General features: G+C 44.6%; 1 protein-coding gene across 1 annotated transcript; it reads left to right on the forward strand.

The window, feature by feature from the left end:
* Positions 1-4189: 4189 nt before the first annotated feature.
* Positions 4190-13603, forward strand: ISL1 (ISL LIM homeobox 1; the record flags this gene model as incomplete). Its single annotated transcript, XM_080695777.1, has 6 exons — positions 4190-4217; positions 5072-5261; positions 7979-8238; positions 9999-10285; positions 11404-11571; positions 13487-13603. 6 exons carry the CDS (start codon positions 4190-4192, stop codon positions 13601-13603), a joined length of 1050 nt encoding a protein of 349 aa, XP_080551903.1.
* Positions 13604-16151: the final 2548 nt, after the last annotated feature.

Raw genomic sequence — 16151 nt, forward strand, 5'->3', positions numbered from 1 at the left:
CGGGCTGTCTTCTGCCAGTAAAGAATACCAGGGACGAGAGTGACAGAAACAATTACCTGAACTCAGAAACGCAAGCTAACAGGAGGCTCAGCGTGCAGAAGAAAATTCTTGCTAATTCATCCAGATTGTTTTAACTGGTTAATAAAGCAATTGGCACTCCACAAAAACACATTCACAGCGGGAGTTCTAGGCAATCATATGAGAATCACAACCAAAGATTTGTTATTGTTAACAACTGCCTTTAATACCACTGCTTAGTCTTGTTTTTTAAAAAGTTTTTTTAAAAAGGAAAAAGAATCATTTCATACCAGTTGAACACAGAGAAATTTTTTCCCTCTCTAAAATTAAAGCAGATTCTCTTGATTTATCCTCAATAAGTCACCAACAACTAACTGGAAGAGAGGCAAATTACCTTTAAATATCCACATCCCTTTCCCAGTGGAATACAAATGGTTAACCCCGACTCCTTTTGCTCACATATAATTTTATCTGATCCTTGAATGCGATTAAAGATACCTGTGGCTTATATAGCCCTATTCTACATGATTAGAGGACACAAGAAAAGCTGAGAGAGAGAGAGAGAGAGAGAGAGAGAGAGAGAGAGAGAGAGAGAGAGATGGGCTATATATGCACATATATCTCATACCTATATTTGCAGAGCTGAATGAATTTGTGTTCATTTTGATCCCCATGTTACACAGTTGTAGAGATCAGAAAATAGAAATTCTTAGGTTTTAGGTTTTCCATTTGAATACCTTACTCGCTGATACTGGCAGCCTAATTGTGCTACTCTTTCAAACCCAGTTCCAGGGTGGGCCAAGCACAGAACATCATTTCCCAGGGGGGGAAAAAATCACCAACCATTTTCATAGCTCAAGGGAAGCTGATCAAAGCCTCTTTCTTTCCTACTCTTGCTTAGGTGGGAAGGAAAAGCTTTCTCACTGTACATAATCTCTCAAAGAACCAGTTTAAAACTCACTTTTATCTACAAGCCAGAGGTTATTAGAGAAAATGTACATTTTAAATGTGTAATTTTACATTTCATTTGCAATTAAAACCTATTTCAGGTTTTGGAAAGTAGCTGGATTTCATGATGCTGTATTTCATGCTTGTTCGGAAATCTTCATCTGACATTAAGTTTTATGTAGAATGTTTAAATTTTAATTGAAGCAAGGAAAGAACACAACAGCATAAAGAAACAGATATAAGAACCCATATAAGATATAAGAGCTTGAGTGTCACGGCTGCATTTCGGAAGGTGTGTACAAGAGCAACATATTAAATCTCATCATCTTTATTGTATTCAGACACTGTAAGGTGTATTAGGGTGGCCTGGAATGATCGGTGCTATGCTTAATAACTACTCCTTTTCCTCTCAATAGAGGAACACACATAAGAATATATTTGAAGGACAAAATTTTGAAGGATATGGTTTTGACCTAAAGAATATACAAAGGTCAAAAATGAGTACGATTTCTACAGGAGAGTTTCTAATCCCCCTTTGAACACAAGAGGTCGCTCCTGTGATCGAGTACTCTGGAAAAATATTGCTAATCACACTTTTATGTAATCTGTTTTATGTATTTTACTAAAACACTAAAAAATCTAGAGGTTCATATGGTGCACTAAATCCACATACAGCAGCCAACTAAAGAAATGGGAAGAATCTGTGGACACATTAGAAATTCCAGGTAAAGTGAAACCACAATGCTGTTTTCCTAACTTTGCTTTTAATGCAAAATGTATTATCTGATAAGCACATGGAACTCCAGAGAACATCCATCATGGAATAACAATTACTAGGGTCCCTCAAATCTCTCCCTTTGAGGGGAGTATCTTAAACACGGATCCTCATTTCTATCAGTTAAAGAGCTAAGAAAATATATTTGTTTACAATAACGGTGTGGGCTGAAAAGAGAAAAACGTGCTGTCTTTGACACTATGGTGAAATTGCTCATTACTTCTTCCCCCAAGCCACATGCCAGATTTTCTGCTTGGAATTGCTATCATCAGCAATAATTCTTTGTAATTGCTTATTGGTTTAGAGAGTTAAAGTGTGTGTGTGTGTGTGTGTGTGTGTGTGTGTGTGTGTGAAGGAAGAGGGAGAGTAAGGGTGCTTTGTGGGTCTCAAAATTTAGATGAGCATGCTTCTGGCTGCTTCTGGTGTTTAATCCCATGTTATAAACATGGCATGAGGGAATATGATTGGTTAAATCCTCTATTTACTTTCTGGCATATAGTGGTGTCTTTTTTTACTAGGGTCAACTTGGTTATCTATAAATGAAACATGCCCATATACTGGGAAGGCTTGCTTAGCTTCAGGATTATCAGCATCGGCTTTGCAAAAGCAGCTTGACAAAAGGCTCCAAGCATATAATACTAGAGATTAGAAACGTGGACTAAAACAAAACACCACTGGTAAACTTATCAACCCATGTCAACTCAACTTTCGATTCCACACACACACACTCTGACATAATTTATATTGAAGGAAAGAGATCCAATTTGAAATCTTCCCTGAGAGAAAATGAAACAAAACAAGACCGAATAATAATAATAATAATAATAATAATAATAATAATAATACGGGTTCCTGCCAAAGACCCGGCTAGATCAAAGGGGAACTCACGCATCTTAGCTTCTTTTTGTGCTCAGGAAAGGCATGTCCGTTCAAACTCTGCCACTGAGGCCAACGGAGAATTCACTGGTTTTATCAAGGGTTAGATATGGTAAAAAGATACAAAGGAAGGAGTTTCCTAACCCACCAGATCTTCCACAAGATTCGGAAATGAAGCCTTCTGCGGCTTGTGTTTACAGGCTTCTTTAGATAACACTGGCAGTCCCATTATATATGGAAGAGCTGCTTAGAAGCTTTAGGGGAAGTGTACGGGTTCTTCGTGGCCTTCCTGTGACTCTGTCTTTTTGGGAGATTGTAAGAAATGATGGGGACATGTAAAAAATTATTGAAAAAAGTTACCGGCGACATGCGATCAACACTCTTCTCTCTCCAGGTAGTTTCCCGAGAGAAAATTATTAAATATCCACACTCGGTGAAGTGACACAGGTATTTCACTGTTCTTCCATAATAAGCCTCCCTACTCGAGCCCTTGGACTAACGAGACACGGAAACTTGTCCGTATAAACTATCCAAACAGCAGCGGCCAACTGCTTAAAAACAAAGGGCAAGCGACCAGCAGAGAGGTACTGGATGGTATCTCATCGCTTTGCTAACTTCAGACTACTGGAAGATCATTTCACCCCTGGGCTTCGGGTTAGTACAGGCTTTCGTTCTAGAGTTAAAACTAAAAAGGCGCAGCCCTCGCGGGTCAGAAGAGAGAAGAGAGGCAGTCCGAGGCAACAACTTCGTTTTACCTGTGCGTTTCCAACCTGATTGTCTGCTACGGCAGGAAGCGCCCCCTTTTCCTCCCACCCCACTGTTTTTTTTTTTTTTGGGGGGGATCTGAGATGGGGTGACGGGCTTAACGGAGCCGCAGCAAACAATTCCTTTGGGTCTCAACAACCCAGTCTCGGCTGATGCTCCTGCCCTGTTTAGCGCGCCGGTTCGGGAGGGAACTCACCCTGCCCGGCGGCCACGCCCGGGGGCGCTACCGCGTGGGACCCCGCGGAGCCGAGCGGCCTGCTCCGCGCTCCCCTTTTTCCTAGAGCCCGGAGTGGCCGGGGCCGCGGGGGCACCTACCCACCAGCCGCTCGCCGCGGGCGGCAGGACAGGGGGCCGGCGCTGGCGGCGGCCGGCGGGGCGGGAGGCGCGGCGAGGGCCCGGAGCCCCAGTCCTCCCCGCGGGCTCGCCGAGCGGTCAGTGGCGCGCGGCGGCGGCGGCGCTGAAATATGATAATCAGAGCAGCTGCGCCGCGCGCCCCGCAGCCAATGGGCGCGGCGCTCGCCTGACGTCCCCGCGCGCTGCGTCAGACCAATGGCGATGGAGCTGAGTTGGAGCAGAGAAGTTTGAGTAAGAGATAAGGAAGAGAGGTGCCCGAGCCGCGCCGAGTCCGCCGCCGCCGCCGCGCCTCCGCTCCGCCGCCGCCGCCGACCCGCCCGGGCGCCGCCCCGCGCCTCGGCAACCCCGGGGCCACAGTTTCCCACTTAGCCACAGCGCCAGCATCCTCTCTGTGGGCTGGTCACCCACTGTACAACCACCATTTCACTGTGGAAATTACTCCCTCTTACAGATATGGGAGACATGGGAGATCCACCAAAAAGTAAGAGGCTGTTTACCTTGCGGGGCTCGGTGTGCTGTTCTGGTGCGGGGGTCTCTCTCAGGCACGGGTGCAGAGGGCTCTTCGGACTCGGTGCCTGGAGAGAAAGAAAGGTTTTTTTTTTTTTTTTTTCCTTTTTTTTTTTTAATTCTGGTTGCCGCCACGCCTGCATGCTTGCTGTCGGTTCTGATCTTTGGGGACACTGATCGTACCTTGGGTTTGAGTTCGCCTGTGTGCCCTCCCGAACCCCAGCCGCCTGGTGCTGGGGCGGTGATTTCCTCCTCGGGAATCCTGAGCTCTCCGAAAAGGTTATTATGTTGCAAAGGTCTGCCTGCACATACAATACCCGGAGATATGAATTAGCATTAGACTTGCAAAAGAGAGCGGGTGACAACTGTATTGATGTGTGCTCTTGCTGACAATATACAGTCCTATGTGCTATTTAAGAGCGTGCTTCATGGGAAATATAGACATCCCTGCGTTCACTTAACGCTTCTAGTCAAAACCTTTTCTTTGACTTGACTTATCCATAATCTCTCCCCAATGATTATAGCAAAGAGGGAGGAGGGGGGCAAATACAAAATGAGCGGGTATGATTGCGTGCGAGGCTTACAAATGTAGACTATTCAAATCTGCATTTTACATATATTCCACCTCCTTTTTAAAACGAGTCAAGGTTTTGATGGCACACTTCAATTACCATCCCAAAGTGCAATACTCTTTAAAAAAAAAAAAAAAAAGGAAAGGAAAAAAAAAAAAGCTCCCAGAGTACACCCTATAAGAGAACGACACTAAAAGAGTGTTTATCTCTGTAGGAAGTAAACGGTTAGTCAATCATGTATTTATTTTCATTTCAGAAAAACGTCTGATTTCCCTATGTGTTGGTTGCGGCAATCAAATTCACGATCAGTATATTCTGAGGGTTTCTCCGGATTTGGAATGGCATGCAGCATGTTTGAAATGTGCAGAGTGTAATCAGTATTTGGACGAGAGCTGTACCTGCTTTGTTAGGGATGGGAAAACCTACTGTAAGAGAGATTATATCAGGTATGCCATTTATACTTCTTCCTTAATTTGGTGCGATTTTTTTTCTCTCTCCACTCCTTATTCAGGTTGTTTGGTGCGGCTTTGTCTTTTAGGGAAGTTTGTCTTAATGGGGTCCAGCACGCAAAAGTTGTCTTTTTAAGCGTGTTTAAAAATTTTAACTAGGCTCTTCACATTACCTTTTATGGGGGGGACCTCCTTTTCACAATGATTTTCATAAATTGTGTGGTATTAAGGCGTTTCATTTACTCTTGAAATTTGTTATGCCCAAATCATTTCCTTTTTCATCACCCCCTTTCCAAAGCAAACAAAAAACATTTAAAGATGTATAAACTGGGGTTTTTAAACTTTGAAATCTGGTATATTTTCACTGTATAATGTAGTGTTTTACTTATATATATTTACTTTAATCCTGTGTTTTATTAGTAACTTAAAAATTCATTAGAGAGGTCAGTGAAATAAATAAAATGAAAGTTTGAAGCATATTTAGAGATGCGTTTGGAAAAAAAAAAACAATTGCAAGTATTTCCCCCTTTCAGGGAAGAGCTTCCTGGGAAATTTCAAAATTAACTGAGATATTCTTTGCAAAAAGACCGGAAATTTAATCTTTTTAAATATTAACCCTTTGGTGACATTTGACTGTCTTTTCTTTCTTATCTTATCTGAGCTGATGAATTAGAGCAGATCAAATTGCCCATCATCTGTCTCCGAACAATTGGTATATTTAGATAATTGAACAGCTTCCTTTCTCACATTAAAATCTAGTAACTGATAAAATGAGTGAATTGCCTATATTGACAAGACTCAAACCACATAAGAACTTTCTGAGTTTGGTTTTGTGGTTGTTCTTTCAGTTTACTCTGCCTTCAGGTTTTTGCTAAACTCAAGTTTTCTCTGACCTGTGTATATATGTCAGAAAGTTTTGTTTTCTGCCTTAGGAAGCCAATAGAAGTTCTAAAGAAAAATTTACTAGTTTTAATAACAAAAAGGATTTCAACTTTGCTATCATGTTAATAGCAAAATATTTTTTAAATTCTCTAATTGTTACTATCAAGTTATCAACTTTCATAAGTTACAGGGTTCTTAGAACTTGAGAACTTCTGTTAAAGTTTCCTTCAGATTTAATATGAGATTACAATTTTCTCCTCCTGCTCCTGGGGTATCCAACAATTTTCTTCTTTTTGAAATCATAGAGAGTATGATCTTGATAGATACAATTGAACAGTGTAGGGAGGGAAGTTTTTAATAATTTGGGGGTAGTGGGAGGAAGTACGGGAAGTGGGGTACAGGAAAGGGGAGGGATTTTCTAAATAGTTTGGTCACAGGCAAAGCCCTCATCCTATAAAGTGAAAGATCTCGCATTGGGTAGGCGGAGGGAGTAAAAACTTTCAAATCTACCTTCTAACCTTTGACAAATGAGCTGCTTTCATTGTTTTCGTGATTGGTTTGAGAAAGAACTCCAGATTCTGGTGGAGGGACCACTCACCTGGCACCTCCAGAGGAGCAGCTTTACTACTGTGAAGACACTGTTTTGTTCCATTGCACAAAGACCTGCTTGTACCTCATTCTGTACACACACACACACACACACACACACACACACACACACACATTTATAGAACCCAATTGCTTTTGCCCTTGTCTTCACTCTCCACTGTGTGTGTGTGTGTGTGTGTGTGTGTGTGTGTGTGTGTGCTCTCACGTAAGTACCCCTGTGCACATACCCCTGGAAATATTGCAGTAGTAAAAGCAGAACAGAGTGACCTTTCCAATTTCTAAATCCCTGTTTGGGGAGCGGATGCCTCCCTTTGTGCTTGTTGTGGGTCTTTTCCTCTCCCTTCCCTTTCACTCCCTCTGTAGCAACGGGCCAGTTCGGTTTTCCCCATCCAGTGAGTCCTCTCTGGTAAGGAAAGGCCAGCCCTAGAAAAGACCTTAGACTTCAGCCTTCATTTTCCAGGCTAGTCATGGCTCTCAAGTAAAATGAAATCAACATCGATGCTTCAGCAACTTGAGAATGAATGAGGGAGAAACGCGGATTTTAAAAATAATTGTAAAAGAAAGCCCGGGAGAGGGAACTCTCCGTTAGCATTGTTGATTGTGGAAAATCTTCAATTGGGTAAAGATTGGAACGTCTTGCTGTGCAGGAGGGAGCCTGGGAACCCTCCCGAGGCTTTCTTTTGTTATTGTTTGTGCATGTGTGTGTGTGTCCACAGATCAAGTGAGGAGCTGGTCCCATAACCCAACCTTTCAGAGATCTTTCTAGTAGTGGAAATTGGGGGCTAGGGATGTACAAGTGTGAGGCCACCAGTCAGTGAAGCCCCCCTGAATTACTTTCAGCCGAGATCTGCCAGGACAACCCTAGGACTGGTCTCTAGAGCCGCGGCCAAGGTTTTGAATCCACGAATAAATTTTCCTTGGCTTGGGCGGGTTGTTCTGAACTGAGATACCTCCTGAGACACCGAGGTTCACGGGAAAGGCGAATTGGAAGAGGAGGAAGGAGACTGGTGGAGGGAACTGGAGAGAGAAAGAGAAAAAGGGAGGAGGAGGAGAGGTTTCATTTCTGTCCTCCCGTTCCAAGCTTCCGTTTGGTTTAGTAATTTTTTTTCAGAGATTCTCCGGGCCTGGGCTGGAACCACTGGCGAACCTGGGCCTGGGCAGCGCCTGCCTGAGTAACCCCCTCTCCCGTGCCTCTCTTTGCACCTGGGCCGGCGCCTGCACAGGTTGTACGGAATCAAATGCGCCAAGTGCAGCATCGGCTTCAGCAAGAACGACTTTGTGATGCGCGCCCGCTCCAAGGTGTACCACATCGAGTGTTTCCGCTGCGTGGCCTGCAGCCGCCAGCTGATCCCGGGGGACGAGTTCGCGCTGCGGGAGGATGGGCTCTTCTGCCGCGCGGACCACGATGTGGTGGAGAGAGCCAGTCTGGGCGCCGGTGACCCGCTTAGTCCCCTGCATCCCGCAAGACCGCTGCAAATGGCAGGTACTCCTCAGCCCCGGGGGAGGCCCGGCTTGGAAAGGCAGGCATTGGGCTAAGTCAGCACCGCCCCTGCCTCTGCCGCGGTAGCCGCAGGGTGGTCCGTCGTTACCGTTTCAGTTCAATGAAATGTTTTATGTGTAGTTTCCACTGGGCTCGAGCCCTTTGCGGCAGAGTTCAGTGCACTGGCTGTCTTGACTCCTCAAGCACACTTACACGTTGGGTACACAGGGATACACCGCTCGTAGATATATGTTACACAAGCCCAAACAGTACTGTCAGTTCACCTTGGCCTCCAAACCGTGGCTTACTGAAAATGGCTTTGGCTCCATCCCGCCAGGTATTCTAGCTGCCGCCTAATTAAAGGGGTGGAGCTCAAGGTCCCTGGCGCTTCCTCTTAACTCCACGGAAGAAGCTTAGGTGGTCCTAAGTCATTTAGCACCCCCATTAAAAAAATCTTTGTTTCCCTAAAAATTACTACCAATTCCAAAACATTTTTAAGTTTTATTTTTATCCTTTTGTAAAGGAATGGGCTCTGAGACAGTCTTACTAACTGCAGGCCACTGGCTGAGCTGTAATTTAAAACTGTCAACAAGCTAATCTGCAGTAATTGCCTTTTAAAGGGAGCCTGCCTCTTTAAACCCTTCATTCCAGGTGCTTTGGTGAGAATTTCACCTTCCAGCCTGTTGCTGTTGCTTAAATTGACCCTGTAGGTGTTGGCCTGACCCTACGGGATCCTGGAAGGTGCAGGATTTCTGTCCCTTGGAGAGATGGTTCCTCATAAAGGAAAGTGGAAACAGAGCAAGGCTGTCCATACCAAGGTTGTATGCAAGGCAGACAGTGTTTCTGTACCTGCCTCTGGTGGTCCTGAATAGATCAGCAACCCCACCCCCACACAGCTAGTTTTAGGATATCAGTTCCCACTAAATACTAGAGGTGAGGAAATGACAGCTCTCTCCTCCCACCCCCACTGGCCCCTTTCTGGCAGCTTTCAGAATTCTCTCTTGGGATTTGTGACTAGCTGGTGTGGGGCCAAAACCAAGGGTGGGAACCGCAGAGGAGACCAAAAGATTGGGAGGGGAGGGAGGAACAACCTTTCACAGCCCGTCGTTTATCTCTGGCCTCGGCAGCTCCAGAGTTTCAGTTTTCCTTTGCTTGGGGTCAGCCTGTCTCAAGAACATCCCATGTTGATTTAGTACTAAGAGAAACCAGGGACTGCAGAAATGGCTGAAATTCAGAATTTCTTGAGCCCCTAGACAGGACTGCCCTCTGGGACTAAAGTTGAAGGCTTACTGGGAGAATTCTCTCACTCCTGGTTGCAGACATCCCTGCCTGGGTCTGGCTGTCACGGGGTGTTCTGGGTTTCCTTCCCTAGTCTCCTCAGTGGCTTTCACCTAGGAGGAAATGCTGAGCGCAGGTGGAGGGGGTGGTGGTGCTCGGGGCAACGGGGCAAGTCTGAGTGTGGGGAAAGGCAAGGAGGGAAAAGAAATCAAGGCTGGAAAATGTTGCCTGTGTTTGAGCTGGGGAAACTTTCCTTGGCTAAAGCTCGGTTGACAAGAGCAGGCGCAGGGGCTGAGTTCTGGCCCAAATTACTCAGCACCGACCTCTGTAAATTAAGGGGGAGATGTTCTTCTCGGGTGCATGGCCCTTGTCCCTGCCTCTGTTGCCCCCTGCGTCCGGTGTCCTGCTGCAAAGTGGCGCCGCGGGCTGGCAGGTGGGCGAGCTGGCCGCCAGCTGTATCACTCAAGGTGCTCCTCGCCCCGCAGCCGAGCCCATCTCTGCGCGGCAGCCGGCGCTGCGGCCCCACGTCCACAAGCAGCCTGAGAAGACCACACGCGTGCGGACTGTGCTCAACGAGAAGCAGCTGCACACCTTGAGGACCTGCTATGCCGCCAATCCCCGGCCCGACGCGCTCATGAAGGAGCAGCTAGTGGAGATGACCGGCCTCAGCCCCCGTGTGATCCGAGTCTGGTTTCAAAACAAGCGGTGCAAGGACAAGAAGCGGAGCATCATGATGAAGCAGCTTCAGCAGCAGCAGCCCAATGACAAAACTGTGAGTGGCCCTGGGGCAGAGCAGGGAACACCAGGGGAGAGAGGAAGAAGATGCTGAGCAAGGGACAGTCTAGTGTCCAGCCTAGACTGCCATGCCCTTCCACTCACACCCTTACACCCGCTGAGCTGAGTAGAGTCCAGCAGGATAGAGAGGCCCTAGCAAGGTGGAATGGCTGCCCCCATGCCCCAACATATAGTGGGGGTTCATGCCCTTCAGTTTCACCCTGAATTCAGACCAGAAGGAGTTGGATATTCCCTTCCAGGGAAGATGACTGTTAGGTGTTGAGGTCAGTCACTTCTTTACATGCCAAAGGGGAAAGAGAGGCTCACTTCTTGAGTTTCTGTCTAGATTCAGGGCTTCTGGGGCAAGCTACTCCACCAGCCTCTGGGCACACCCAGCACTTGGTGAGGCAAAATGGCCCTCCCCACACAGGACACCTTCTCCTCCTGGTGGGGTCCAGTCCACTGGCACTGTTATCCAGGGCAGCACACCCACGCAGGCCTCCTGGTTGACTTAAGCTAAAGAGTTTCTTTCTTTCCTTCCCTCCCTTTTACTGCCTGGCCCTATTTTTAAATGCTATAAAACCTGCTGTCATTAAACTTGGCAGGCCAGCCAAGACTGGGCCCAGGGTACTTTCTAAGTTGGTTAGTGTATAATAGCACAATAGCTGCCAGACCCAAAAATTTGGGAATGGGGGCTGGCTCTGGGAGGGAAACTGTTTGGAGAAAATCTGTAACTAAATGAAACTGCCCAGAAAACCACCACCATATCTGGAGGCGAAAAGGGGGCAGCCAGTCTCAGCTTTCTACTTCTGGGAGGCCGTGGTCTGTGAAAGGACCTGGGTGGTATTGGGGATGAACTGCGCAGGTCAGGGGGGAAGATGACAGTCACAGTAGCATCTGTTTTAATAAGGTGTAAGCAGTTCCAATAGCCTAGCCTACAGAAGTAGAAAAAACAAAATTGAACTCTCGCTATTATCCATAGGTGCAGCAGATTAACTGAGTCAATAAGGGGCCACTATATAGATAAGATAATACCGGGGTATGTTTGCTTAGCCTGTGCAGGCAAAGGAGGGAGGGAGTTTGCTCATTAACATGTTGGGGTGGGGGTGTTCACAGAATATCCAGGGGATGACAGGAACTCCCATGGTGGCTGCCAGTCCAGAGAGACACGATGGTGGCCTACAGGCTAACCCAGTTGAGGTGCAAAGTTACCAGCCGCCTTGGAAAGTACTGAGTGACTTCGCCTTGCAGAGTGACATAGATCAGCCTGCTTTTCAGCAACTGGTAAGTGTCAGCCTCCAGGCTGAGGAGGTGAATTCCCAGCAGAACCCAGATTCTGGTTTAATTGTCACATACTGAAAGATTTGGGGGGAGGGTACTCCCTGACCCCAAGGTAGGGGAGAGGCCAAGGAGGTATGGTGGGAAAGTGAAGGGGGGGGGGAGCAAATGCAGGGAAAACAGACCTCTTGTGAGCCTTTTTTATGAGACTGCATAATTTGACTCCATAGGTTGAATTTTCTATCAATCAGGCATGCTTTCTGGGATTCACTTCAAGGTGCCCAACTAGATGGCATGTGTGAAAAGAGATGCACAGGGCTGAAAAATCATGCAACTTAGACTTTTAGAGTTTGCAGGGACTTTAGAGATAACCTTGACATTTGGATCAGCAATCAGTAAGTTTACTCTCTCTTCAGCTTCCAGAGAATGGGGTATATCAGGACCCAAATCAAAGTGATTATAATACATGTGCAACATTATAATAATAAGCAGCAGGTACCTCTCTAGGTTGAACGTTTAAATATATTTATAAAGAGGTTAATTATTCAAATAAGTGGTAATTTTGTTACTATATCCCTTTCTGGGAATATCACAATCTAAAATGTGGGACTACCAAAACATTTTTAAGTATGTGAATTCAAATATTACATGATCACATACTGTCCTGGCATGAATAAAAAGGATAACAGCTCTACCAATTAGAGATAGAAAAAAAAAAACCTGTTTTAGCATCAGTATGTTTTTACATATCCAGCCAAAAGAATTAGTTTACCTTTTTTTAACCCACAAAAGGTTTAAGGGTGATCTTTATTTAAGGTTTAAAATCTTAAATATACACCTTTTATAATATGTATTTGCATACTTATTTCTTAAAGTGTTGTCAGCCCTATACAGTCCTGTTTTATAAAACATAAGATCTAGATAAAAGTATGCCCGTTCCTTTAGCAATAAAGCTAAAGCATTAATTGAAGAGAGCTTTTTACCCTCCTATTTACCCAGAGGCCATTTGCTTCCTCAGTGTCAACAGTTAGGTAAGTGGCCAGAGGCAAGTGGTTAAAAGAGCTTGGCCCCAGGCTTGTGTCTGTAAGTGGGCTGGTCCAGAGGGGAGGCAAATGTGAGAAATCCTTTGACCTCACAATGAGGAAGTTCAATAGGGTAGAAAAGAAAGTAGACTCTGGAACTAGGAAAAGGAGTGTATTTTAAAATTAATTTGATGAGCTAGTCTAGCAAAACCCTGGCTGACAGAAGGAAAGTCATGGAGGGTTCAGGGCAAGTGCTTGTACCTTCTGAAGCCAGATATTTATATTGTAATGATATTATGATATATGGATCTCTTCTCCAAAAGGAGGGAAGGCGGGAGGGAGGGGGAGAGAGGGAGGGGGAGGGAGAGAGAGAATACAAGTGTTCTCATAAGAAGCAGCAGAGAGAAAGCCATCAAGGGAGAAAGCCCATACTGACCCTCTAAGGAGTTAATCTTTGTTGCAAGGAGTCTCACAGGATCTGAGTGATCTGAACGTGTGTTATGGATTTTCCAAGTCAAAAAGAGAGGCTTTGATGCCTAGAGACTGAAAACTTGCCTGCTCCCAGGGCAACATGTAGCCGGCAGGATAATTTTATTTTGAGCATGCATGGTGGAGTTGTGATGCCATTTTACGATGGGAAACACATTTGTTGTTAAATAATTTAATGCAACATAACATTGGGAATTCAGTTAGAATTAAAACAGAGATCTTTAAGAAGATGGGAAAGTGAGAGGATTTCTTCTTGACTTCTCACAGGCCGTCTACAGGCCTGTTAAAATTTATTACCTAGACTGATCTGTCTATATATCCATATATTTATGCAAACACTTGTACATATATACACAATATGATGAGTTCTATTGCAACCTCCTTTATTTATTTCTCAACCTTCCATGCAGGTCAATTTCTCAGAAGGAGGACCAGGCTCTAATTCCACTGGCAGTGAAGTAGCGTCAATGTCCTCTCAACTCCCAGATACACCTAACAGCATGGTAGCCAGTCCTATTGAGGCATGAGGAACATTCATTCAGATGTATTTTTTTCCCTGTTGGAGAAAGTGGGAAATTATAATGTTGAACTCCGAAACAAAAGTATTTAACGACCCAGTCAATGAAAACTGAATCAAGAAATGAATGCTCCATGAAATGCACGAAGTCTGTTTTAACGACAAGGTGATATGGTAGCAACACTGTGAAGACAATCATGGGATTTTACTAGAATTAAAACAAACAAAACCCAAAATCCAACATACGCTATTCAATGACCTTAGGAGTACTGAAAAAAAGACGTTTTTAAAACGTAGAGGATTTATATTCGAGGATCTCAGAAAAAGCATTTTCAGTTCACTGCACATCTAGAAAAAGCAGAAATAGAAAATTTTCTAGTCCACCCTAATCTGAATGGTGCTGTTTCTATATTGGTCATTGCCTTGCCAAACGGGAGCTCCAGCAAAGAGCAGGAAGAGACTGGCCTCCTTGGCTGAAAGAGTCCTTTCAGGAAGGTGGAGCTGCGTTGGTTTGCGATGTTTTTAGTTGACTTTAACAAGGGGTTAATTGAAATTCTGGGTCTCTTTAGCATGTCCTATAGCTGGTTTCCTTTTTACTTTTGCCCCTCCCCTTTTTTTTGAGATCCATCCTCTATTAAGAAGTCTGAAGGGACTTTAAAGGTTTTTGAATTCAGATTTAAAAACCAACTTATAAAGCATTGCAACAAGGTTACCTCTATTTTGCCACAAGCGTCTCGGGATTGTGTTTGACTAGTGTCTGTCCAAGAACTTTTCCCCCAAAGATGTGTATAGTTATTGGTTAAAATGACTGTTTTTTTTTCTCTCTCTGGAAATAAAGAGGAAAAAAAGGAAACTTTTTTTTGTTTGCTCTTGCATTGCAAAAATTATAAAGTAATTTATTATTTATTGTCAGAAGACTTGCCACTTTTCATGTCAATTGACATTTTTTTTTGTTTGCTAAAGTAAAAAGAAAAAGATAAAGGTTGTACCGTGGTCTTTGAATTATATGTCTAATTCTATGTGTTTTGTCTTTTTTCCTTAAATATTATGTGAAATCAAAGCGCCATATGTAGAATTATATCTTCAGGACTATTTCACTAATAAACGTTTGGCATAGATAAATAAATAAATGCAATGATTCAGGGTCCCTCTTTTATATGTTTATTAGCAAGCCTTTGAAATGTCTGAAATTAAGAATTGCATGTTGAATTGGGTTAAGTTGACATAACAGTAGGTGTGGTGTTAAATTGCAAGTAGTTAAGGTTGAGATTGCAAGTTTAGATTTCAATAGTTGGATCAACTTTGATTGGAAGAAGCCCTTAGCTCTCACCTCTGTTCTGCCCCTACCTTTCCTTTTGTCTTGTTTTTTTCTTGCTTCCCCCCCCCATCCTAAAAATCTCTCCACTCTCAAAAGAGGGTCCTGCTTTTAAAAAAGTGGTTTTGCATTTGAAGTCACTTTTATTTTCTAGAGTAAGTGCTTTATACCAAAGTCTGCTGCTTAGGATTGTTGAAATGACCCACATTTTAAATATAAGCTTTTGCTAAAAGAGATTTTCTGCCTCGACAGTAAGGTATGACCATTATTTACTAGAGGCAACTGTCAGCTCCTTGAGAAATGTTGCTGTACTTGCGCAGAAGGAATAGGCCAGGAAGGAAAGAATTTTCTGGGCAATTCTCAGATCCTTGGCTGTATTGCCTTTTCTGGCCTTGTTCCTCCCCCGCCACCCCTTTCTCCATTCCAGTTCCAAAAACCTTGGGGAGGATGACTAGCCAGAGGGAGAAACTCAGGGCACATTTTGTTTGGAAACACCTTTACAGAATGGGAGAGGCAGCTTTGCAGGTCCCTGAGTTAGGTGGGCACTGAATTAGGTGGGCGTGCTTTGGGGGCAGATCTCCCACCCGCCTCCAGGCCATTCAGCAATAGTTTATGCCTAACAACAACTAGAACCTAGGGGTTGTTAAAGAGCCCTGTCCTAAAGGGCTTCACCTTTACTCTATCCCCTCTCTTCCCCATCACACCCCACTCCTCACCCCAGGATGGTATTTTGACTCTTTGGAAACTGGATTCATTTGTATTCCAGAGTGTAATGCCATTTTCCGTACCTGACAACTAATAAATGTGAAAGCTAAGTATCCTAATCTGGTGTCCTGTGGCGCGTGTTACCCCTTCGGGCTCTGTCCCAGAGTAGGGCAGAGTCTGGGCTGGAGACCCCAAGAGCCCCCAGCCCCCCAGTTCTCACTTTGCTTTTACCCTCTCTAAATCTGCTGTGAATCAGGAAGCCAGCCTCAATTAGGCTTTTGTTTGCCATCGTTCTACATAACGGGTTAATTACAGGCTCTAGCATGGGGGCCGAGAGAAAACAAACTTTGCATTGAAAATGTTGTAGTGTGTTAGACATGCCCGTTGATTACTTTGATTGTTGTGTCTAATTCTTGACAGAGGGGTAATAATTTGGCCCGCAGTAATGATGGTTTGTAGTTGTCTGTAGAGAAAAACAAGTTATGTCTTATCTCACAGGAATCTTGGGGGCGACTCCTCCCCCGACCTTTTTTTTTCT

Source organism: Muscardinus avellanarius (genome assembly GCF_963383645.1).
Source record: "Muscardinus avellanarius genome assembly, chromosome: 1".
Lineage (NCBI taxonomy): Eukaryota > Metazoa > Chordata > Mammalia > Rodentia > Gliridae > Muscardinus > Muscardinus avellanarius.